This window comes from Magallana gigas, chromosome 9 (genome assembly GCF_963853765.1).
Source record: "Magallana gigas chromosome 9, xbMagGiga1.1, whole genome shotgun sequence".
Lineage (NCBI taxonomy): Eukaryota > Metazoa > Mollusca > Bivalvia > Ostreida > Ostreidae > Magallana > Magallana gigas.
In genome coordinates this window covers 47,456,176-47,479,554 of record NC_088861.1, presented here as the reverse complement: position 1 = coordinate 47,479,554, position 23,379 = coordinate 47,456,176, and the positions used below count along the sequence as shown (strand labels likewise).

The following is a 23,379-nucleotide window of genomic DNA, read 5'->3' as shown; positions in this document are numbered from 1 at the left end:
GCTTCATAAGCAGGTATATAAAGTTATAATTAACAGACGTGAAGTTATGGTTTATAATGCTATAAACAAATTCAGAAAGTACAGGCAGGTAGTATCGCGGGGGGGGGGGGGGGACTTTTTGTCGCAGCAAACATTTTTCTTAAATTTACATATAAAAAAGGTAATTTTATTACTATGCCCCACCCCATCCCTTCTTCATTTTGGGGCCATGTAAAAAATAAAGTGAAAATAAAGAAATGAAAATTTAAATTTAATTAAGTTATCGGTAAATACTACGCTTCCCCCCTTCCTCCCCCCCCCCCCTCCCCACGGACTTTTTTCATGACTTTTGAAAGTTCCTTTTTTTTTCCTTGTCAAGATTTAATTTTTATGGATGACGCCCCCCCCCTCCCCTCCATCCACTTTCAAAATACGATGCAACGTCCATGAGATACATTGTGCATGAATTCTCTCTCATTTTTGAATGACTCTACAACAAATGCCAAGGTGTAAGCTTGGATCCATCTTACAGATTTTAGTGGTAGTATTCTTGTTGAATATGAGAATACGCTATATAAATTCTTTCGATACTTCTGACGTCGTGTATTTATTCTTTTTGTTAGAATTTTATTAAGAAAGGCATCGGGATCGGGGTTCCTATGAAACTTTACCATAGACATGAGCAGACGAAGATCTAGACCCAAACTGGTATTTTCTGAAACTCAAAGATATAATACATGGTAACTACGCGTCCTATATTTACGAATAAGAAGGAAATTTGTTTGTTTTTTGTTTAAAGTCGAGTTCTAGTTGCAATATGTTGAAACTGAAGTGGATGTAGACGTTTTACATCATGGATCATTGTAAATATTGTCAGTGATAAACATAAAATGTAGGGGTCAAACGGATTTTATTGAAGAAAATTCAGTTAAACATGCAAGCAAATAGGGCCCCTATGTTTCAATACATATTGTGATATTACCCCTATAATAGCAGTACAAATAAAAATATATATATCCATATAAAAATATGTAGAGTTTTAATGTTGTATGATTCTAATTCAGACGAAAGACTTCAGAAAGAGATTTACAGTGACATCAAGATATGGACCAGCAAGTTTGTAAACATTTTCATATACTATTTTTGGTTTGAACATATTTTATTGTATATATAATATACAAAGGGTTTGAACACAAGTTCTTGCAACTTACCAGGTTCTCACCCAATTATTTTTTATAACTGGGTTGATACTTTATTGATGCATAATCAATTTTATACTTTTTACAACATAATATATAATTGAGTATTTAGATGTTCAAATATGATCATGATGATGAATCTGAATGTGTGTAGATTTGTGTCATCATGTAAGATTAAATGTTTTATACATAAATTGTAAAATTCTGTGAAAAGGGGAATAACTCTTCCACATTTATAACATTTAAATATTGTGTATTTTTTATAACCTGTGAAATTAATTAAAAAATATTATGTGAATTGATCGTATGAAATTGAATTAATTTTTGTTGTATATTTACAGGGTGATTTATTTTTAAATCATATACAACAGCGAGCCTGCAGGTGTTCATTATTTATACCAAAGGGCCCCTGTTACACTTGTATACTATAAACTATTTGACTTGTTACATAAATCATGTTTCATGTATAACTTCTTTCTGATTTTTCTCCTTCCATGTAAAATTTTTGAAAGCCTTCCTGAATTGATTTTATATTGTTATTGATCTTCTTAGTTGATTTAAATCTGTGTACTGTTAAATTTTCAGGCATCTAGAAACATTCGATGCAGACACTCAAAGTATGAAAGGAGTTTCCATGGATTCCATGGGAAGGTATGTGTTTGGTAACTCAATCTATTACAAGCCACAATATTTGCATTAGCAAATTCTTCCATTTTATGAACAAACGAAAGAGGAAGAAAAAATTGTCACCTCTGTGTGCATGAACTTTTGTAACGTAAATAATATTGCATTGAGAGTCAATGCTTTGTCCTAAGCACTGATATTATGAACATAGATAGACAATAATTGCTAAATGATTTTCATGATCCGTCTTGTTTATATTGAAATTCAAGAAATATATATAATCAACTTTAAAAGTTCACCAGGCCATGAACTTGGTTGGTATATTATGAAATCTTCTGGTAAGTGTTCTGCAGAGGATTTGTTCATGCACAAGATCACAGCTTCATATCCTGGTGAACTTTTAAACATTTAGATATTGTGGTAACCTTAGTCCCACAAGTGACCCAATGCAATCGGGTTTGTACGTCGTCGGCGTTTTGAGTTATGTGTTGTGCGTTAACGTTTGTGCATTTTCACCTCGACTTCTTGAACACTACTCTATAAAGGGTCATCTTGACCAATATTTTTTTTGGAGCAGGATCCATAGGAGAAGGGAATATATGTTGTAAAGTGATCGATTAACCGATTCAACATGAAACTATATATATCATATAGTGAATATCCACTAATTTTTAAAAAAAATAATTACTTTTGGTCATCTAGCAGGCAAATTAAATACATGCTTAGAATGAGCAATGATGTCCCCCAAGTTGTAAAAATCACGACCCATAGGTTAGGGCATTTTGGTTTTTGAGTGAGGCTTTACTGTGTATGAGCGGAATACATCTGTAAGTTATATTAGAATTCATCATTTTGCAGTATTATAAAAGTTTTAAAAATGAATTGTTACATATATTATATTTTACAAATAGAGCCGTTTCAACAAGAGCTTGGACTTTGGGCAGTATGTGACAAACTTCAATTTGTTAGATGCAGAGGCTTCACTCATGACTTACTATCCTGTCATTACCTACCAGTTAAAGATATGAATACATTGAACACAATGGCACTTGTCCGACTTCATCCTGGGTTGTGTATTTCAGTTGAAACAGCTAGAGTACATGTCACACAACAGAGCAGGTACAACATTTCTGATTCTGACAATCTATTTATATTAATAGGCATCTCTTACCAAAAAGGGAGAGAAGAGGTGGACATCTGACAGCTTGTTTCAATGAACAAAACTATGACAGTTACATCCACACTCTTTCTAAGACAGAACTAATGGCTGACAAAGTTTGTTTGATAGATTTATTATAACATATGTATATGTAATATACACACTGTCTTACATATAATACACACACACAGTTTGTTTACATATAATACATACACACACAGTTTGTTTACATATAATACATACACAATTTGTTTACATATAATACACACACACAGTTTGTTTACATATAATACACACACACAGTTTGTTTACATATAATACATACACAGTTTGTTTACATATAATACACACACACAGTTTGTTTACATATAATACACACACAGAGTTTGTTTACATATATTACACACACACAGTTTGTTTACATATAATACATACACACAATTTGTTTGCATATAATCCATACACACAGTTTGTTAACATACAATACACACACACAGTTTGTTTACATATAATACACACACACACAGTTTGTTTACATATAATACATACACACAGTTTGTTTACATACAATACACACACACAGTTTGTTTACATATAATACACACACACAGTTTGTTTACATATAAAACACACACACATAGTTTGTTTACATATAAAACACACACACAGTTTGTTTACATATAATACACACACACACAGTTTGTTTACATATAATATACAAACAGTTTGTTTACATCAGATATTGTATTTTCTTCACTTTACCTGTGTACTCAGTCACAAAGAGGTTGTCTCTGGTGTCCACACATAAACCCCATGGAATCTGTAAATGACAGTTGTCAATGTAGCGGAGGAACTGTCCGTCCTGATCCAGGATGTGGATACGGTGGTTGTTATAGGTACAGACTGCTGTCAGGATCCGACCCTGGCTGTCTGTTGTGATGCCGTGTGGACTAAATGATCCCTTGGTAGTAGAGGGAGGACCAGTGTAGGTAAACCGGAGTTTCCCGGCCTGATTGACCACCACTACTGCACGGGCGTCACAGTCTGACACACAGATATCTAGGTTCCTGTTCTCACTGATGTATTTATTGTAACCAGATGAATAGAGAGGTTGTCCTTTGTCGTCGCACTGAATACTTTGTTTCTCTGTGGAGCCAGAGTAACACACAACTTTTGTTTGTTTATCATCAGCACTGTTCATGATAACCAGGAGGTCACCAGAGGAGGTACTACAGACACCGCGAGGTCTCCACCCCTGTAGTCTGATCACTGTCTGTATCTGTGTATTCTTCACTATGTTCACAGTGCTATCATTGTAATCAGTATAAACTAGATCCCCACTCCTTGTCACTGCTATGCCCCATGGATAGTTCCCTGACTTGATTTGGTCTGACTTCACTAGTTCCCCCTGCAGGTTGTAGAGACTCATCATCTTATTATTATAACTACACATCCAGATTTCTTCATCACTGTGACAAGTAACACTGGTTAGACCATAATATTTATACTGTGTCTGTATGGTGGAGATGATCTGTGGCTCATCAAGTAGTGGTTTGAGAGGAGAGGATCCAGCTTCTGAGGTTTCCATGGTGTAGCCATGTTCCTCTGTTGTAATGGAGAATGCTGACAGGGAACCAAACTGTTGGTAAAGTTGTTCTGGGTTAATTTTCTGAGGGGTGAAGTTTGGTAGAGAAACTGTGAGTTTAGGAGGCAATCTTCTGAATTCAGCATTCCTGGATTTGTAGGCAGAGACACGGCTGACATCATTGGAGTCCAGTAACTTCTTCAGATCAGCAATGCTCTGTGTGATTTCAGAAATGGTGTGTGTGATTTCATCTTCCTGTTTGTTTAAGACAGCCAGGTGTTTGGCATCCATTTCATCAAGATCAGATTTCAGTTTCTGTATAATGGTGTCTATTTCTCTGTGCCAGACTTCTCCATGTTTGTCTATTGCTGTTGTCGATTTCTTAGAGTTTTTATTTAGTTCAGATTTCTGAACTGCAATGTTGGATGCAATCTTCTGGTATTTAGGATACAGGAAATCTTCTAATTCTTTTAAATCTTTCTGAAAGTCATGTTTGTGGCTCTCTAAACCATTCGCAATGTCAACAACATCATGTGCGTGATGTTTCTTAGAGGAAACACAGAGTGCACAAATAGGAACAACGCATTGTTTACAGTAAAGTTCACAAATCTTTGAGGAATGTTTTGGACATTTAGTGGTAGATCCCCTCTTTTCAAATCGCAGCACTTTGTGTTCTTTGGATTGATCAGAGAGATGTTCCCCCACACAGGCTTTACACAGATGTATGTGACAAATGTCACAATACATAGGGGGTCCCGGGGTCTCACAGAGACGACACCGTAACACATCCTGGGCCCAAGTCCTAGGGTACATGGTCAGACTCCTTTCCTAGCTGTTACAAGAGATCCTGAAACATACAAGAACAAGAAATAAGCACAATGCTCATGATAAGTATAAATTTGTAGACGTTTTGAAAAAGCGTTATATTTTGACATATATATATATTAACTTTACATATATAAAAGTGGCCCACCCCCAACTGTTTGGAAATATGTAAAAAAAATTAAATGGAATGATGTTTATTTTTAAAACATTTATTTTTTATTTGTCACAAGTCCCCCCCCCCCCCCTTGCTACCCCCCCCCCCCCCCTCCGATTAGAACAGCAAAGATAAGCAATTGTCCAGTACGTCCCCCTCGCCAAACTTTCAGAATCGATGCTACATGTATGTCAGTGGATACATGACATAATGTACATGACCCAGTTACCTATATTTAAATCAACTTTGACGTAGAATCCTTACATTGAATATTGGGAGCATTTTAGTCCAGAATAAGTGTTGTCTCACATGGTTTATGTCGGTAAATACACACCCTAGTGGCTAGTCCAACATGGCGTATTTTTGCTCGTTCTTCCGGGTCTGTTTTCAAGGTATGACACGTGATTAATGACGTGTTTTTTTTTTGGGGGGGGGGGTGGATCTAGGGTCTGCGCGATGAAGGGCATGAAGCAGGAGAAATCATTAAAGGGGTATCGTTTGTAAATTTGTAAATATTTCGGTTTTTTACTTCATGTACCATTGATATGATTTGAGAGAAATAAACATTCATTCATTCAACGAGGAAAATTGCCAATAATTGAAAAAATGTGGCGGACACCTACACCCAACCCCCGACATAAAACCCAATTGAACAACAAAGAGCGAACGTTTACCTATAATCGAGCAGAATAAGTTTGTTATCTATGTAAGTTTTCGTTTTTTGTCCTCTCCGTATCCTGATAAATTCTTGACAAGCATACATGAGTACATGTACATGTATTAACGAGATACTGTAGTTGACACATTTACCAAATGATACATGGATAATTGCATGGAATATTTGTGCATATGGTACTACAGTATGAAAGTCAACTCTCTTCTCTTTCAAAAATACGCACAAATTCAGTTGCTTTGAGTTCACATATCCTGCGCATAAAAAATCAAGCCGTTACCAGCTACGTATACACCCCCCCCCCTTCTTCCCACGTTTCCAGAAGGAATGTGTTTGAAAACCCCAAAGGATAGTCATACTTGGCTCAAGAATTTTTTCCAAGCGCGTGGGGTGGGGTGTCCAATGAATATTTTTGTTTGACAGGGAAGGGGAGTCCAACGCATATTTCATGTGAAGTTGTAAGTATTAGACCATTATCCAACGAGTTGTGTGTTTTCTATCCCCTCGTCAACGCCCAAGATTAGGAAACACACAACTAATGCGGCTAGATGGTGGTCGCCATTTTAAGACTAAATATACCTCCCTTTGACCAAGAGCTCTGTATAATGATTTTAGAAATGTTCTAATTTTTAATCGTAGAGGTTTGGATTTTTTGTTCCTAAACAACATTTTATGTCCATAAATGTCATATTTAAAAGTTTAAGACACATTAGTGGGATATTTGTAGACTACCCAGCTCACATCAACAACAAAAATGTTAGCCATAAAAGATTGCAGAATGAATGAGCTGTCTTTTATTTTCGAAATCAATATCGATTGTTTTGTAAGTAAAAATAGAAAAATATTCATGGTGAATCAACTCATTCATTTTCAGACGGTATTTTTCCAAACTGTATCAACACTCTTCATTGTTTTTAAACACTAATAAAAGTATTCGCGTTGGTACCAATTTATTTCCCCTAATTTTGATTTGCCTATTGTGACATTAAAATGTTATGTTGTGTGCATAACGTTGTTTATGGTAGATGTATACTCATACACCTCTCATTTGTTTCTACTTAATGTACATGTATAGAAAAAATCACCTCAGGAGTTAAAAATGAAAGTGCGAATTCTTATTTATTTTTTTAATGAAGTTTTAGGGCGAAAATTGAAAAACACAACAAACAGTTCATTAATCCCTTAAATTTTTTCTATCAATTTTAATTCCATAATCCTATACAAAAATAAAATTAGAGAAAAACCCCATAGATTTATTGCTTAGTATGTGTATTGGTCAGTATACCGCAGTAGACGAGCAGAGGCCGCCTACGTGGTTTAAACAAACACTCTTAAACCCTGTGTAATCATTAACCATTCACCGGTAAATTTTCTTGCACTTAAATCACAATAGAAAAAGGCTTTTCAAACTCCCTCAGCTGTTTCACTACACCTTTTATCGCGGCCCCGTGATTTAAGAAATGACATTGTTATTTGATCATGCAGTGGGATATATACCACGATTAAATTTACATTACAAAATCGCTTGGATGTTTTACAGTCAACATTTAAAAAAATGATAAAGTTGGTGTGAAAATGCGCAAGTTTTACAGAAACAACAAGGACAAGTTGATATCTGGAATGTTATCTGGGAGTTTACTGGTCGGGGGTAAGAGAGAGAGAGAGAGAGAGAGAGAGAGAGAGACAGACAGACAGACAGACAGACAGACAGACAGACAGAGAATTTAATTGCCATGTCCGAGATCACTATGGTCAAGGGTTAATTGATAAATATCTCTTTAGTATTAATTTTAATCGTACGAACTCAGAATGGTTATTAGGAATAAAAAACAACTGTTTGATCTTCTTTCCGTCGAAATGTTATCATTTTTAAAATTAATAATACCCTGATTTATACAAAACATCAAAAACCTTGCGACTCAAGTAACTGTTTATCATCCTGTAATGAAATTTAAAGCTGCTTGGTCCGATTTTTTTGTAATTACAGTATCAAAAATTTTTCCATACAAATCATTTATCTTAGAAAGTTATGGACTTTCTCCTATTTACACCAGCAGAATCAGTCTCCATTCAAAGTTAGAAATATTCAAAGTAAATAAAAATAATTTTTCTTTGGGTAAACGAAAAAACAAACCAAAATGCATCACGGGAATGTTTAGAAAAGGAAACCGCTTCGTTTCGTCCCCCGAATGATTGGGGTTATTCAACCCGCATGCTATGCATCGATTGTAAAGAAAGCAGACTTTGGAAAATATTAGCAAACAAAACGTACACATGTTTATTTGTAATTTGTTTGATCATTTCGACCTTTATTTAAAGCGATGTCAAAGTCGTAATACAACCATACCCGTCTCGTCGTTAGGGGTGTAATTTAACATGAGGCGAAATAACGCGGTACCTTTTAATGTCGTTTGTTTTGTTAGCAAATTTTGTACGTATTTTTCTTCATTGAAATTTGGCATAATTGTCGGGTAAAACTACTGCAATGTCTATTATTATACATATACTAAGCATAGCCATCGTTTAAAAGCGTGCATAAAATTTGATATAAAATCGGACCAAGCAGCTTTAAAGCATTGAGTTTTCAAACATCATATTCAAATCCGATGCCCTTATTGTTCCGTCAACACGGTTCTGGGAGCGTGCGTTGAGGGGGGGGGGGGGGGGGGTCCTAACAAGCACAGAGAGTCTCTAAGCATCTATCACAGTGCGAGATTCACTGTTCATTTATAACTTTATTTTGAACTTTACTTTCTAAATTCAACATTTGTTTTGTAGTATTTTCTCCCAGTTTAATTTTATGAAAGTTATTTATTCAATTAGTGATTGTCACTTTTCGGACTCTGTGTGTGTGATTTCAAAGAGACAGAGTGTTATAGTCTGAAGAACCGCTAAGCTGTTAAATCAACATTGTGTAATTATTTAAGGAATGAATTCAATATTTATTTGTTTTATACGATATAAAATGGTTTGGGACAGTTTACGCTTTATAAACCGTGAAGCTTATGTGCTTATGTAATATTTTCTTCATGAACAGCTATATATTTGTATTGTCATGATTGACAATTAATTTTATTCTTTATATAAAGAGACGCTTAGATCCGCTCACGTAGATCACTAGGGATTCAGTATGAAGCGATCTACGCGGGCGGATCTGTGTTGAATTTCTGACGTTTAGCAATATAACGGTGACAGACCGTCATTGGTTTTCTCTTTTATAGATTTGATCATCGGCGTCCTTGCCAGTTTCGGACTGTCGGAGCCGGTGTTTCCGGAGACGGGGGCGTACAGTCACGTGTTCGTGTTCCCTACAGTAATGGTTGGTAATAATTCTACACCATCTTATTTCTCCTTGTATTGTTTCCTGTAGTTCTTTTTTTTGGGGGGGGGGGGTGCTTTATCACACATTCACCACGTCAGATACCTCGTAATATACAAAATATAACTGATAGATATTTCTCCGGTATCCCGTCATAAAAACACAAAGTCACATTATCTAGGTTTTGCAAAATCTGGATTTGTTAATATAAATTGATGTTATAAAATGCTTTCTTGCAGAATGTACCAGTTAATAAAAAAGCCTTACTCTGCGTTCCATAGCATCTCCTGTACTCTTTTCCCCCGGCTTATGCTTTATCGCTCAAATCCTCAAATAGCTGCCTTTGCATTTTGTTGCTGCTTATGAACCAGTAAAAGTTGTCTATCCTGCGTAGAGAATGAAATAATATTATTGTACTTTTTACAATACCTAAATTAAGTCTGAGGCGAAGTATGTATTAAAAAAAATATGCAAGTGTTTAATCTAGTCTTGGATGCATGATTTATGCAATATCACCTATAAAAATGCTATATCAAATAATCACAATTTGTGTTGTTATACTTTCATGTTAAATACTGAAATCTGATTGGCTCAGACGCAGTTCATAATCCGTTCTATTACCCTCAGCGTTAGCAACGCACTTAGCAACGGGTAACATTATGTAAATAGTGCCTGTTTGGGAGGGTAACAGTTGAAATTGACACCCCGAGAAAACCATTGTCAACCGACGCGAAGCACTATTTATTTTGTTATACTGAATGTCTTAATTTTTAAGAAAATGTTACTGCTTTTATATAGGAATAACGTGAATTCTACAGCGAACCGTACGCCCATAATTTTTGCGCATGTAACAATTTGTAATGTTACCCGTTGCTAAGTGCGTTGCTAACGCTGAGGGTAATAGAACGGATTATGAACTGCGTCTGAACCAATCAGATTTCAGTATTTAACATGAAAGGTTAACAATACAAATTGTTACATGCGCGAAAATTATGGGCGTACGGTTCGCTGTAGAATTCACGTTATTCCTATATAAAAGCAGTAAAATTTTCTTAAAAATTAAGACATTCAGTATAACAAAATAAATAGTGCCTGTTTGGGAGGATAACAGTTGAAATTGACACCCGTCGAAAACCATTGTCAACCTCCGCTTCGCGTCGGTTGACAATGGTTTTCTCGGGGTGTCAATTTCAACTGTTACTCTCCTAAACAGGCACTATTTATATAATGTAATTTTCTAAATAAAATATCTTAATGATTTGTTTAATACAAGAAGAAAACTAGCGAATAAAGTCTTTTAAATGTCTGTTTTTGAAAAAAAAAATTGTCAGTTTAAGCATTATGCCAATTTGTATTGTAAATTAAGACGCATTCATTTTGTTTTGAATTGTGAATTGCTAATGAAGGGATACATAAAATCTGAAGACCTCTTCTTTTGAGAAACATTCAATGCTGACAAAATGTTCGACAATTTTTCAGTTCGCAATATCCGGGTTCCTGGGACTGATATTGTCCGTCTACAGAGATGTGATGAAGTGGCTGGTAAGGTTGAATGTCTGTGATATCATTTAAACGCCATCTTCTAATTAATAAATTATTCACCTTTACTTATTGCAATTAAATCTAAAGGTGTTAGATTTCTTGCATTTCATCAAATTGTTGATTTTATTCAATAAGTACATCCAAGTAGTTAATTTTCAACTGGGTGTAAATTTAATTGTTTCCACAATGCATCTGGTCTTCCAGTCAAAGTAATTCACTTCATTTTTGTAATGTCCTGTACCTGAAAACAGTCTGAGAAACCTCAATGATGAAACATGACTGCAACGGATATTTGGGCGTGAATGTGGGATTTATATAAACTGGTAAAATGACCACGCATTTAATGATATGCTTATTTAATCTGAGTAATATATTTGTTACACAAAATTCTTCATGTACAATGGATGTAAAACAGAAATGTTACCCTAAATGCAGTATAAGACCAAACGCGTCACAGAAATCAAGATGTGGTTGCCTAATTATCATACTTCTGTAATAATATGTTCTTTGTTTTAGTTAAACATCCATGCCGCTTTTCTGGTAATGACCATCTTGATTGCGATGACGTCATTTATGGCGATTTCTAATAATGTAAAAACATTTGACCTTGACAACTGCTTCTTCAACGGAACCGTGTGTGATTGCAGGTAACTAGAATTTATGTGATTACATGTAACTAGATTCTATGTTATTGCAGATAACTAAAATATGAAAAACGATTGAATGATTATAGATTTATATAATTTAACGGCGGTTGCAATGTCATTAATTATTTAATATGAGCGACTGAAAGAATAAAAAAGACGTAAATGCAAAATGAACAACTTATTTTTAAAAACATGCTGAAATACGAAACAGCCCAGCTTAAAACAAAATTAACAGCCTCATTTGCAAAATCAACAGTTATAATTAAGAAGTGGGTCTTATTTTGTTATTTCAATTGTAGAAATCAAATCATCGGTAATTTTATTACTACCTTTTACCTACTCGTATAACTTACAAGTAACTTGAAACGGATTTTTTTTTACAAACCGCTTTGCAGTTTTTTTCCATTGTATGTTCCATTAGTCAATAATCTGTACGTAGTTAAATTTTCATTGACCAATGGTCTATCTGTATTTTCTATTGACCAATGTTCTGTCTGTATTTTCCATTGGTTAATGATCTGTTTGTATTTTGTATTTTGTATTGACCAATGATCTGTCTGTATTTTCTATCGACCAATTATCTGTCTGTATTTTACATTGACCAATCATCTGTCTGTATTTTACATTTATCAATGGACTGTTGTATTTTCAATCGACCAATTATCTGTCTGTATTTTACATTGACCAATGGATGTCTGTATTTTACATTGACCAATCATCTGTTAGCAATGATTTTCTGCTTCCTACAGGGACGGTACGCCGATGGACGTTGATTGTGATACACTCTCTCACCTGCACGTGTTTGTCTTCATAGTGATTGTTACGTTTCTGGGATGTGTCCTTCTGTGTTTGGTGGAGACGGTCTGGGATGCCAAGCGCATGTGCTGTGGTGATGAGGTAAATCATGATAGACTGCATGTGGTATTAGCTTAATACACACCACAACAGCTATATGAATACTTGACCTTAAACTATATTGTAATTAACGTGTCAGACTCACTCACATGGTTCAGTTACATTATTGTAACGTTTTCGCCTTAATGAGTTCGTATAAGATAGGATAAATTTGATCTGGTCTTTTATAATTAAATTCTGGTAGCGAATTTATGCTTGGTAAACCTGGTAGCGGTTATTTTGAAAGAAATCAACAACCAGGTAATAAAGGTTTTATAATTATATTCTGATGATATTTAATTTCAATTAACAAAACAAGAAACAATAAATAACCAGTTACGCAGCGTCACTTGCTAGATTTTATAATAAATCCCCGAAATTCAAATAAAGTTTAATTAGAGTAAATTTTCCTATAAATAATTTCTTAAAATACACAAATTCAATTACCTTGCCATATTGGGCTCGTCTGGTTACGACTTTGTTAAACACTGTCTGGTAACGACTTTTAAATAATCTGACTTCTCAACTTCAAAAACTCCACTCTAAAAACTCTGACTAACGTCTAAAATGCTCACGTTTATATAAACAACCTAACGTGACGTTGTACAACCCATTTGGTCGACTATTAGGTAAAAGCTACACATAAATTCCCGCAACCGGAAGTATGAGAAAATAAAAGTACAAAACATACGATAAACATTGGATGAATTTCAAGGTAAAACAATGATATACAACAGATTAAATACATTTTAGACATATAATAATGATGAGCAATGCTTCCGGTTGTTACTAAAATACATTAATAAAAGTATACAAAATGCATTTTATGAATACAAATAAACAATCATACATCAAAAATCGTTACATTATTTTAAAATGTTGATGTACTTTCATTGCAAAATCACATGTATAGAATGCAAATTATCAATACCTTTAAATAACCAGAACAAAATACGTTACTTTTTTTTTTTTAATAATTTACTCACAAGAGAAGGTTTTCCTCCAAAATTCCAAAAAGTGTATTTAATTGATTGACGTGTTTTATTTCAGTAACTCTTTAGCAATACGGCGTATGTTATTATATAAATAGTGCCGGTTTGGGAGGGTAACTGTTGAAATTGAAACCCCGAGAAAACCATTGTCAACCGACGCAAAGCATAATTTACGCGCATGTAACAATTCGTTGGGATTGCCAAGTGTGTTGCTAACGTTGAGGGTAAAAGAACGGATTATAAACTGTGTCTAAACCAATCAGATTTCAGTATTTAACATGAAAGTATTATAAAGCTTGATGTTAGCTGTTTTTGATCTTCATTCAGATAGAAGATATCCCAGGAGTACTCGACTACGACGGAGACAATGTCCCCGGACAACACGTGTCCACAGTCCCCGGTGTGTTGGAAATAACCACAGAGGACCAGACAACTAGTGGCGGACACAACTATCTCAAAAACATTGAAACTGGGGTGATATAGAGGGCCGCCGATGGTTTGTTAAAGGATTACCTTTTGCCCAGGATTTGCCGAGCATGCGCAATATATTAAGCAAAGACATGCCAGTTTTGCGGAGGATTACTGCATTCTGTGTTCAGATCTGCAAAGAAGATGGTGCTTTTGAGATGTTTTTACATAATATGAATGAGAGGAGATTTGCCCATAAAAGCACTGTTGATGTATTGCGATTCATTGCTCGTTGTTTCCTTTTAATGTGGTGTTCTATTGGTAATAAATAGTCATACTGTGAATCTCAGCAAAATACTTTAAATTGTTGTTTGTGCAAAAGAAAAGGTAAATGAACTTATAGCACTACGATGCAACAATATCACGAAGAGAACGGACTTCTAAGAAGGAGGAAGGAGAATTTATATTATTTTCTTAACATTGAGTAACATTTTAAAGTCTTTCTAGCAATATTTAAATTCATAAAAAGAAATATTACTAAACTTTTGCCATTGCACACCTAATTATATTTTCTTGTTTAGTATATATATGGACAAGAATAAATGAAAGAACATTTGGAGACGATGTAGTGGGTGTGGGTTTTAATTGTTAGGTTAAAATATTGACTTATTTACCGGCTATCAAAGACATATTGATAAAACAACATTATGAATCTCGATTTCTTCCGAAATACCAACAATTATAAAGGATGAAAAGCTCAACGCTTCTATAAATCTGTAACAACACTAAAAAAAATCGAGGAAAAAATTAGTATAATACTTTTCTTTCCAAGGGACCTACGCAAAATTTCAGGTTGTTTCTTATTTGAGAGTGCTTCTGACCGATCGACTCTAAGATTACATTCAGTGCTTGGTCAATCAAGAAGGAATGCCTGACCTACTTTATCTCGATGTCAGAACTAACAATGGCGGGAGTAGTGAGTGTGTGTACCATACTGTCATGGGGTGAGTGTATTACAAATATCGTATGTATCCCAGATAGAACCAATGTAACACAGCCCTGACATTAACGTATTACAATACTCATGTAAATGTCAGTTGTATATCCCAGATAAAACTAATGTAACACAGCCCTGACATTAACGTATTACAATACACATGTAAATGCCGGGTGTATAACGTCAGGTAATGCCGATTATTTTTATACTTGTATCTCAAAAATTTGACGGAGCATTAAAATATGCATGTTCTCTTAAACTGACTAGAAATGGGATATTTTTTCTTTGTATCGCTTTTGTTTCAGCAAGCGTAATAATAAATCAATCCGACATGGTAGTTCATCGAAACAGAAACGTGTTTTCTGTTTACCCCGGACAATTAGATGTAAACGCGAGAATGTGTCGGTAGTTGTGTGATATCACCGTAACTATAATAATCTGTATACAAAGACGTATGGGTGTTCTTATCAGTGTATCTGTATTCTAAAAATGTTACATATTACATTTTCCCATTTGTCTGGATTTTAGTGTTATAACGTGTCTTATTATACACATTAATATGCATTAAATGTAATTGTTTACAGTGATAATGTTACATGATACATATTTACATACACATTTATATTCTAAATATGTTACATTTAACTTGTTACATATTACATTTTCCCATTTGTCTGGATTTTTTGTTATAAGGCGTCTTATTAAACACATTAAAGGGGCATGGTCACGATTTTGGTCATATTATATTTTTCTGTTTATTTCTATTGATCAAATGGAATTTAAGAGTCAGTATTAGAGTTATAAGCAAGATACAGGGCTCACAGTTCTTTGTCATGTAAACAAGGCTGTGCCCTTTTTTGGTTTACATAGGTTTAATATATCAGTAAAAATCTTTATCAAGCTAATTCTGCTATCGTCTTATTCATTTGAAGCAGAATGAAACAGTTCATAACATTTAACACAGTCATTTAGGTCTAAAACATAAATTTTCACTTCAACATTAAAAATGTAACAAAAGTTTTGTTCACATAGCAAGGAATAGTTAGCTCTGTAACTTGCTTATAACTCAAGGAATGACCCTGAGATTGTGGTTGCCTATTAAAAATGCCTTACTAAAACATTGTACACATTTAAATAAAAAAAAGAAGATATTTTTGACCAAAATCTTGACCTTGTCCTTTAATACACAACTAATGTTATTGTTTATAATGATTATGTTACATGATACATATTTACGTTGTACATATTGTTAATCATTGAAAGTTATTTTGTTACATAAAACGTGTCACATTATATGACCTGTAATATATTAACGGCGAATAATGTAACATTCAACATAATCAAACATGCTCATTAATTGATTTTTATTATCAGTGTTTTAAACGATAGAAAGTTTATTGTTCCCCTCGACAGCAACTACTTCCCTCGGCTTCGCTTGGGGGAAAATAGACTTGATATCGTCCTCTTAGCCTGTAAATATGGATATGATATTTTATGAGTTGTTATTTATTGACAGTGATAATTATTTTATATGAAATTGTTATTTGTTGACAGTAAATACTGAGGACTGTTTTATGTTACTTTCTTCATTAAACACGATGGCATAGTGAAACTTCTATGTAACTCACAATTTGTGGTTAGATTATTCACATTGCTATTTTAACAGTTATGCTATTAATTACATGTAACATGAAACAGCGTACATACTTAATTTGGTGTAATTTTTGCTACATTATACACGGTGTAATTTGTTGTTACACCTAAAACGATGTAATTTGTTACATTATACACTGTTTAATCAGTTGGTACATAACACGATGTAATCTGATGTTGCATTACATTGTTATATTACACAGAGTGTGTTCTATTTTAACATCATACACGATGCATTTTTATGTTACAATACACGGTGTAATTTGTTGTTACATTACATACAGTGTAATTTGTTTTTTCATCACGCATAATGTAATATATTGTTACATTTCACATGGTATAATGTGTTGACAGTTTTGGCTGTGGGGGTGTATTCCGCCTGTCCCCGGGGCTGGCTGGCCGTCTCGGACGACTGTCTGATGTTTGCGAAAGGTCGCCTTTCCTGGATTGATGCTGCAGTACGATCTCTCTCTCTCTCTCTCTCTCTCTTGCTCTTTCTCTCTATCTCTCTCTTTTTCTATCTAAACTATTCATCTAACTTCACAGAAAAGCTGCAAGCACAACAACGAGTCCGTCCTGGTGACGATCGATAGCTACGACAAGATGGCGCAGATCAACACCATAGCCAAGGTCCTGGCCAGTCCAAGTAAGCAGATAAACTCTATAGCTAAGGTCATGGCCAGTCTAAGTAAGCAGATAAACTCTATAGCAAAGGTCCTGGCCAGTCCAAGTAAGCAGATAAACTCTATAGCGAAGGTCCTGGCCAGTCCAAGTAAGCTGATAAACTCTATTGCTAAGGTCCTGGCCAGTCCAAGTAAGCTGATAAACTCTATAGCCAAGGTCCTGGCCAGTCCAAGTAAGCTGATAAACTCTATTGCTAAGGTCCTGGCCAGTCCAAGTAAGCTGATAAACTCTATACCTAAGGTCCTGGCCAGTCCAAGTAAGCTGATAAACTCTATAGCCAAGGTCCTGGCCAGTCCAAGTAAGCTGATAAACTCTATTGCTAAGGTCCTGGCCAGTCCAAGTAAGCTGATAAACTCTATAACTAAGGTCCTGGCCAGTCCAAGTAAGCAGATAAACTTTATTGCGAAGGTCCTGGCCAGTCCAAGTAAGCAGATAAACTCTATAGCTTAGCTCCTGGCCAGTCCAAGTAAGCTGATAAACTCTATAACTAAGGTCATGGCCAGTCCAAGTAAGCAGATAAACTCTATAACTAAGGTCCTGGCCAGTCCAAGTAAGCAGATAAACTCTATAACTAAGGTCCTGGCCAGTCCAAGTAAGCAGATAAACTCTATAACTAAGGTCCTGGCCAGTCCAAGTAAGCTGATCAACACCATAGCCAAGGTCCTGGCCAGTCCAAGTAAGCTGATAAACTCTATAACTAAGGTCCTGGCCAGTCCATGTAAGCAGATAAACTCTATAGCTTAGCTCCTGGCCTCAGGATCATGAAGCAATCTTAGTCTTAAGTAAAAAAAGTGTACATTATTTTAATGTCTCTAGATTGAAAACACTGACAAAATTGAAATGCTACTAAAATTGGCTTGATATAATTTGTTAATTACAAATTTTAAGCGTCTTTTTATGATAAACAATAATTTTATGGCTGACTGAAATTTTGACTTAAACTGAAATTCCTTCATGATCCTGAGGCCTGGCCAGTCGAAGTTAGCATATAAACCCAATAACTATGCTAGGTTATGATAAGTTACGTTAGCAGATAAACCCAATAGCTAAGGTTCTGAAATATCCAGCCAGTTGAAGTATGCAGTCTGTCCAAGAAAGCAGAATAGTTTGCATATCAAGATAATGTGGAATTATAGAATGCATCAACAGCTTGTGTTAATTAATGAACATGACGCACATTATTTAAGAAATAAATTCAATGTCTACCCAAGTTATACTCGTATAACCTGGGTTGGGACAATTTACGCTTTATAATCCGCGAAGGATTTGAACTCAACTCCAATAGGATTTCAAAATCCGACAGGAAATCCTAAACTGTAGGTTAATCTTTATTTTAATAATTTCTGTCTCTCGTCATCCTTTATAATCGTTCTTCATTCATTTCAATCACCGCACCGTCCAGCTATCGGCATGATCGGGTTTTGGACTGGGGGTAACGACTTCGGGATTGAGGGGGTGTGGCGATGGGAGGAGACTAATGAACAGATCAGCGGCTTCACCAACTGGGCCCCCGGAAGTCCCGACGGGAAGTCGGCGGAGAACTGCATGACGGTAGGATTCGCCCCTAACAGCACGGATACGTTCTGGAAGGATGCGCCGTGTAGTGGCCACCATAACTACATCTGTCAATTTAGGTATACGTGTATGTATGTAGCTATTTTGTAAGAAAAGATACGCGTGGATCTAATAGAGGGCGTGGGGGTGGAGGTCTGGACCTCCCTTTATTTGGAAATATGAAAGTTATAAAATATTTATTGTAAAATTACCGAAATTTACACTGGGATTCTCTGGTTAACAAAACTATTCCTCGAAATCCCGCTTTGAAAAATGTCTTCATCTTCGCATGAAGAGGATCTTTGTTTTTGACATGTACTACATTTATATCATCTACATTTAAGCCTATTCAAAATCGATAGTACGGAGGCAATATATATTTACTGTGCACGGATATTTCTAATTGTTTAACTCACCTTTAGTTGTGCAAGTCGTAAAGATCTGTTGAGCCCTTCAAAATTCGTAGGACATTTTTGAAAATTATCGTCTTAAATGTTAACAACTACGTATACATTTTGGTACACTTTTTTTTTACAGAGGTAACGACCAGTATGAAAAGATCGCTAACTGCGCTGTTTATTTTACATTTTCAGCCTGAACACCGGCGGATCACAGGTGATCGGGAGGAAATGACTTGACACGTGTTTTGTAAAATATTAATGTTATAAACGAGTTCTTATAATAAATGGACGATAAGTTTAGCTTACTCTTTGTTTATCTTCATTGATCTATGAAGGTATAATATTTCTTACATGTATACACTCTCATGTGTTATATGTAATTTTTAGTTTGATATGGTAAATTATTGATATTTTTTAGAATAAAGATGTGGTAAAATCAACTACTAATTACATGTACATAATGCATTCATGGGTGCAGTAATGTAGCCCTCTACAATTTCTTATTTATCAAATGAAATATTTTTTTTTGAATTCATGTTGAGAAACTAACCTTGTATTAACAATTATCCCAAAACCAGATAAAATACACCAGCATATTTACAAGTTGTTTTATTCAGCAATTAGTCGTCTTATTCAGCAGTTAGTCGTCTTATTCAGCAGTTAGTCGTCTTATTCAGCAGTTAGTCGTCTTATTCAGCAGTTGTGGCGCTATTCAAGTTTACAATAGGGGGTTCCTACATACTGGTAAGAATAATCATCATTTCAAAAGAAAACCTACCAAGGTCATTTAACATGGCGAAAAAATCTAAGTTTTGTCTAGTGATTGACCAAATAAAAACCCCATATATGGACTATGCTTGATTGTTTTAAATATTTCATTAACTACACACCTTCAAGTCCAGGTCAGCAATACAAATGTTATTTATCTACAATGTATTAATAATTTTAACTAAAATCGTAGCGAAAATTAATCACTCACTGTCAGTGTCTTTGCTAACTGAGCTTTTGAAAATGGTCATTGGCTATTTTGATATGTTCGTATTTTGTATTCTTTAAATTGTGACGTAAATATAACACCGCATATCGATCATCTTAAAAAAATGATACTGGGTTGTTAAATTAGCAAAACATTATATTTCCAGTCAGAGTTTAAATTTAACGATGGATCCATGCGTGATGAACATCAAATATTCCGTTTGAATTCTTGAATTCAATTTTTAAGATTAAAACACAATCAAATAAAATAATGTATCGGTACCTAGGTGTCAAATGAAATCGCTTACCGGGAAAATGCATAAGGACTGTTAGTACTTTTAGTACTTTGATTACATCTGTATTAGACTACCAGTTTGTCACAACGTCTCAAGACGACCGACATATAACTGTAAATATCCAGTGTAATCTAGATATTAGTGTCTTCCGTCACGAAATCTGTGTGGAAATTTGTAGCTGCTCGGTCGGTTTTGTATCTAATTTTATGCATGTAGTCCATTCAATTTTATCTAAAAGGATGTCTGCACTTAAGGACATGCGATATTTGCGAGAAAAATAAACTTTTAAAAGTATTCTCTTTTTTTCAATTGCAGAAATGGTCAACATCTAAACTGCAACTTTGCGTAATTGCGTTAAAAAAAAGTATATTGCTACCAAGTACGAATTTGTTTTCATAGGCGGAGGTCATCACGATTTCTTGAATCTCCACACGATAATGAGGTCGCCCACTTTTATACTGACTTCATACATAGTCAGCGCATGTTTGTATATTGTTCTCCGTTTAACAGTAGATGTATATTTGCGTTATCAAAGTTATGCCAAAGGGAGATTATTAGACAAGCATGTGCTTATGGTTTAAATGAGAAAAAAACTGCTTCCTCTTACGTTCGCTTTCCTTATTGTAACCAAGAGTTGATGCATGTTGAATATTATAATTCCCCACGTGATTTCTCACCTCAAGTAACTTTGTAAATACAAAATTCTATCACGTGACGTGTAAGATAGCATGTTATGTGCTACCTAAGACAATGCTTTTTAACACGGTAAGTTGTCAAGCATTGATTTTAAAAAGTCTTCTATATCTACATGGGCGTAGTCTAATTGTTGAAACCATAGTAAATAGTACTAGTATACTTGTACCATATAGAATAGATAGAGTTATGGTGAAAGAGTGATCACATAAATTGTTATACATGGCATTGTTATTCATGCTAGTCTAATTTTAGTACTCTTCTGATAATGTCAGCTCCACCTCTCATGCATATTATTATCAATCTTTTATTTGATCAAGGGGAGATAAGCGAAAATTCTCCTTTTTTCGAAAGTTGTAAGGAGAAAGACATGGAATGAGCTTATTGTATCACTGTCTAAAATCTGAAATAATTTTGGAAATTGACTAGACTATTTAAACCTTTTAACAAGAGGGATATTAGGCTAAGAAATAAACGCAACAGAAACGACCGAAAAGGGCCAAAAAACCCGGCGCTAAGTGCAGTCATCCTTTGCAAAACCTTAACAAAATTGCCACATATTTATTCTAATAAACTTAAACGTGCAATGCCTAAACAATCATATGCTAAAAGTGTAGAAAAACCGTAAGCTGTAAAATGAAGAAATTTAAGTGAAAGCCTTAAGTGAAAAAAAGTAGAAAACTGGAAAGAATGTTTTCCTACTTTTGTAGTTACAATGGACATTTGAACATGCAAATATGTTCAATATTATGAAATCAAACACATTTAGATTAAAATGAAGAAATTTGGATGTTGACCATCGTTTTTTGTAAAAATTAATAGAAAACTAGGGAAAATATCTTTTGTACATAAAATGGACATTTTAACATGCAAATGTGTTCAATATTACGATATCTAGATATGATCTACCAATTACTTGTAATAATAACCAGACTGAAAGCTACAGGCCCCGTCAATCGATTGGTCGAAACCTACAGCTACTAAAACCGACAGGACTGAAAGCTCCAGGCCCCTTTAGTGATTGGTCAAAACCTACAGCGACCTAAGAAAAATCACGGGCTGCACAAAATAATCATGATGATGTCAGACTCAAACACCCATAGAAAACGATTTGACTGTTTCTTTTAGCTAACGTACAATGTGCATTCACAGTAATTTAGTGAATCTTATTTACTTTTTACAATTAATCTATTAATTTGTTAAAAGAAAGGTGTAAATATAAACAATAAAATGCTTTCATTGATGATTCCACTAACGCAGGTTATGTGTTTTTCCACAATGTCGTCACCTTCATATCCCGCATAAATCAATAAAAAAGCATTTCATTGTTTTAAAAGTCACGCGCAACGTACATTACTGAAAATTCCCTATATTACGCGAGTACTTAATTCCGCAATCCCGCTGGTTTGTATCAAATCACGAAGATATAAAATCGCGAACGTTGAACTTTTCTCCTTTTTTCTTACAGTTTTCAACTCTCGGAAAATAATGGCGAGATTTTAGAATCAATGCAGGATGCTTCTCGCGTTTTTACGCGGATATCAATTCCTCGCGTTTTAGGAATTTACAGTATTCTTTTTTTTATAGAACATCTTTAATCTTTCCTATCAAAATATTAGTTAACATAGGTTACCTTAGCTTATGTTTTGTTTTTTTTTAAGAAATGTTCATGGTAAGGTAAATAATTCTGAAAAACTAAAGATTGTACAGCCTGAAATCGAAAAAAATAATTAAAAGTTTACAATCCAGCCTAAACTATGTACTTGTTGGAACCATAGAAAATTGCAAAGTATCGCTCCTTAACCTATCCAACTTCACATTTTCGTTTTTCATCTTCGCATCTATGCATTTTCTCCTTTGCAACTCATTCTCCTTTTTTCGCCCTTATGCTAAATTTAAAAGATACCGCGGACAATAAAACCTATCATGTTCCTTGTAGGTGATTTTAGACATGAATAGGCATGCGTATAAAACATATATCAATATCACTCTTTTTTGCTTTCTCGTGTCATGCATTTCTGGGTTTTGTAGTTTCTGGTATCTTTCCATGGCAATCACCTTAAACCTTTTCACGTTACAATGTACTCTACCGCCGAGAGATAAGACCGGGGTGTGACGTCATCAGT

General features: G+C 34.8%; 3 protein-coding genes across 6 annotated transcripts; 2 read left to right on the top strand and 1 right to left on the bottom strand.

The window, feature by feature from the left end:
* Positions 1–643: 643 nt before the first annotated feature.
* Positions 644–14,344, top strand: LOC105335357 (uncharacterized). Of its 3 annotated transcripts, none has more exons than XM_066070782.1 (10): positions 644–719; positions 1,044–1,095; positions 1,520–1,598; positions 1,764–1,829; positions 2,714–2,921; positions 9,420–9,517; positions 10,997–11,059; positions 11,576–11,706; positions 12,456–12,603; positions 13,920–14,344. In XM_066070782.1, the coding sequence occupies exons 5-10, from the start codon at positions 2,903–2,905 to the stop codon at positions 14,073–14,075; spliced, it is 615 nt and encodes a 204-aa protein (XP_065926854.1). In that variant the 5' UTR covers positions 644–719; positions 1,044–1,095; positions 1,520–1,598; positions 1,764–1,829; positions 2,714–2,902; the 3' UTR covers positions 14,076–14,344. The 3 variants fall into 3 exon arrangements, with proteins under 3 accessions (XP_065926854.1, XP_065926855.1, XP_065926853.1); XM_066070783.1 differs by having other exon boundaries at positions 658–719; positions 1,044–1,099; XM_066070781.1 differs by lacking the exons at positions 644–719; positions 1,044–1,095; positions 1,520–1,598; positions 1,764–1,829; positions 2,714–2,921 and adding an exon at positions 7,665–7,846.
* On the bottom strand, positions 3,120–5,943 carry LOC117692215 (tripartite motif-containing protein 2-like). Of its 2 annotated transcripts, none has more exons than XM_066070775.1 (2): positions 5,860–5,933; positions 3,120–5,393 (listed from the first exon to the last, which is right to left on the bottom strand). In XM_066070775.1, the coding sequence occupies exon 2, from the start codon at positions 5,357–5,359 to the stop codon at positions 3,692–3,694; it is 1,668 nt and encodes a 555-aa protein (XP_065926847.1). In that variant the 5' UTR covers positions 5,360–5,393; positions 5,860–5,933; the 3' UTR covers positions 3,120–3,691. The 2 variants fall into 2 exon arrangements, with proteins under 2 accessions (XP_065926847.1, XP_065926846.1); XM_066070774.1 differs by having other exon boundaries at positions 3,123–5,393; positions 5,790–5,943.
* A 317-nt stretch (positions 14,345–14,661) lies between the features above and the next one.
* LOC136271230 (C-type lectin domain family 10 member A-like) lies at positions 14,662–19,594 on the top strand. The gene is made up of 5 exons (XM_066070784.1): positions 14,662–15,004; positions 17,005–17,108; positions 17,197–17,296; positions 18,737–18,968; positions 19,482–19,594. The coding sequence occupies exons 1-5, from the start codon at positions 14,950–14,952 to the stop codon at positions 19,519–19,521; spliced, it is 531 nt and encodes a 176-aa protein (XP_065926856.1). The 5' UTR covers positions 14,662–14,949; the 3' UTR covers positions 19,522–19,594.
* The last annotated feature ends 3,785 nt before the right edge of the window (positions 19,595–23,379 follow it).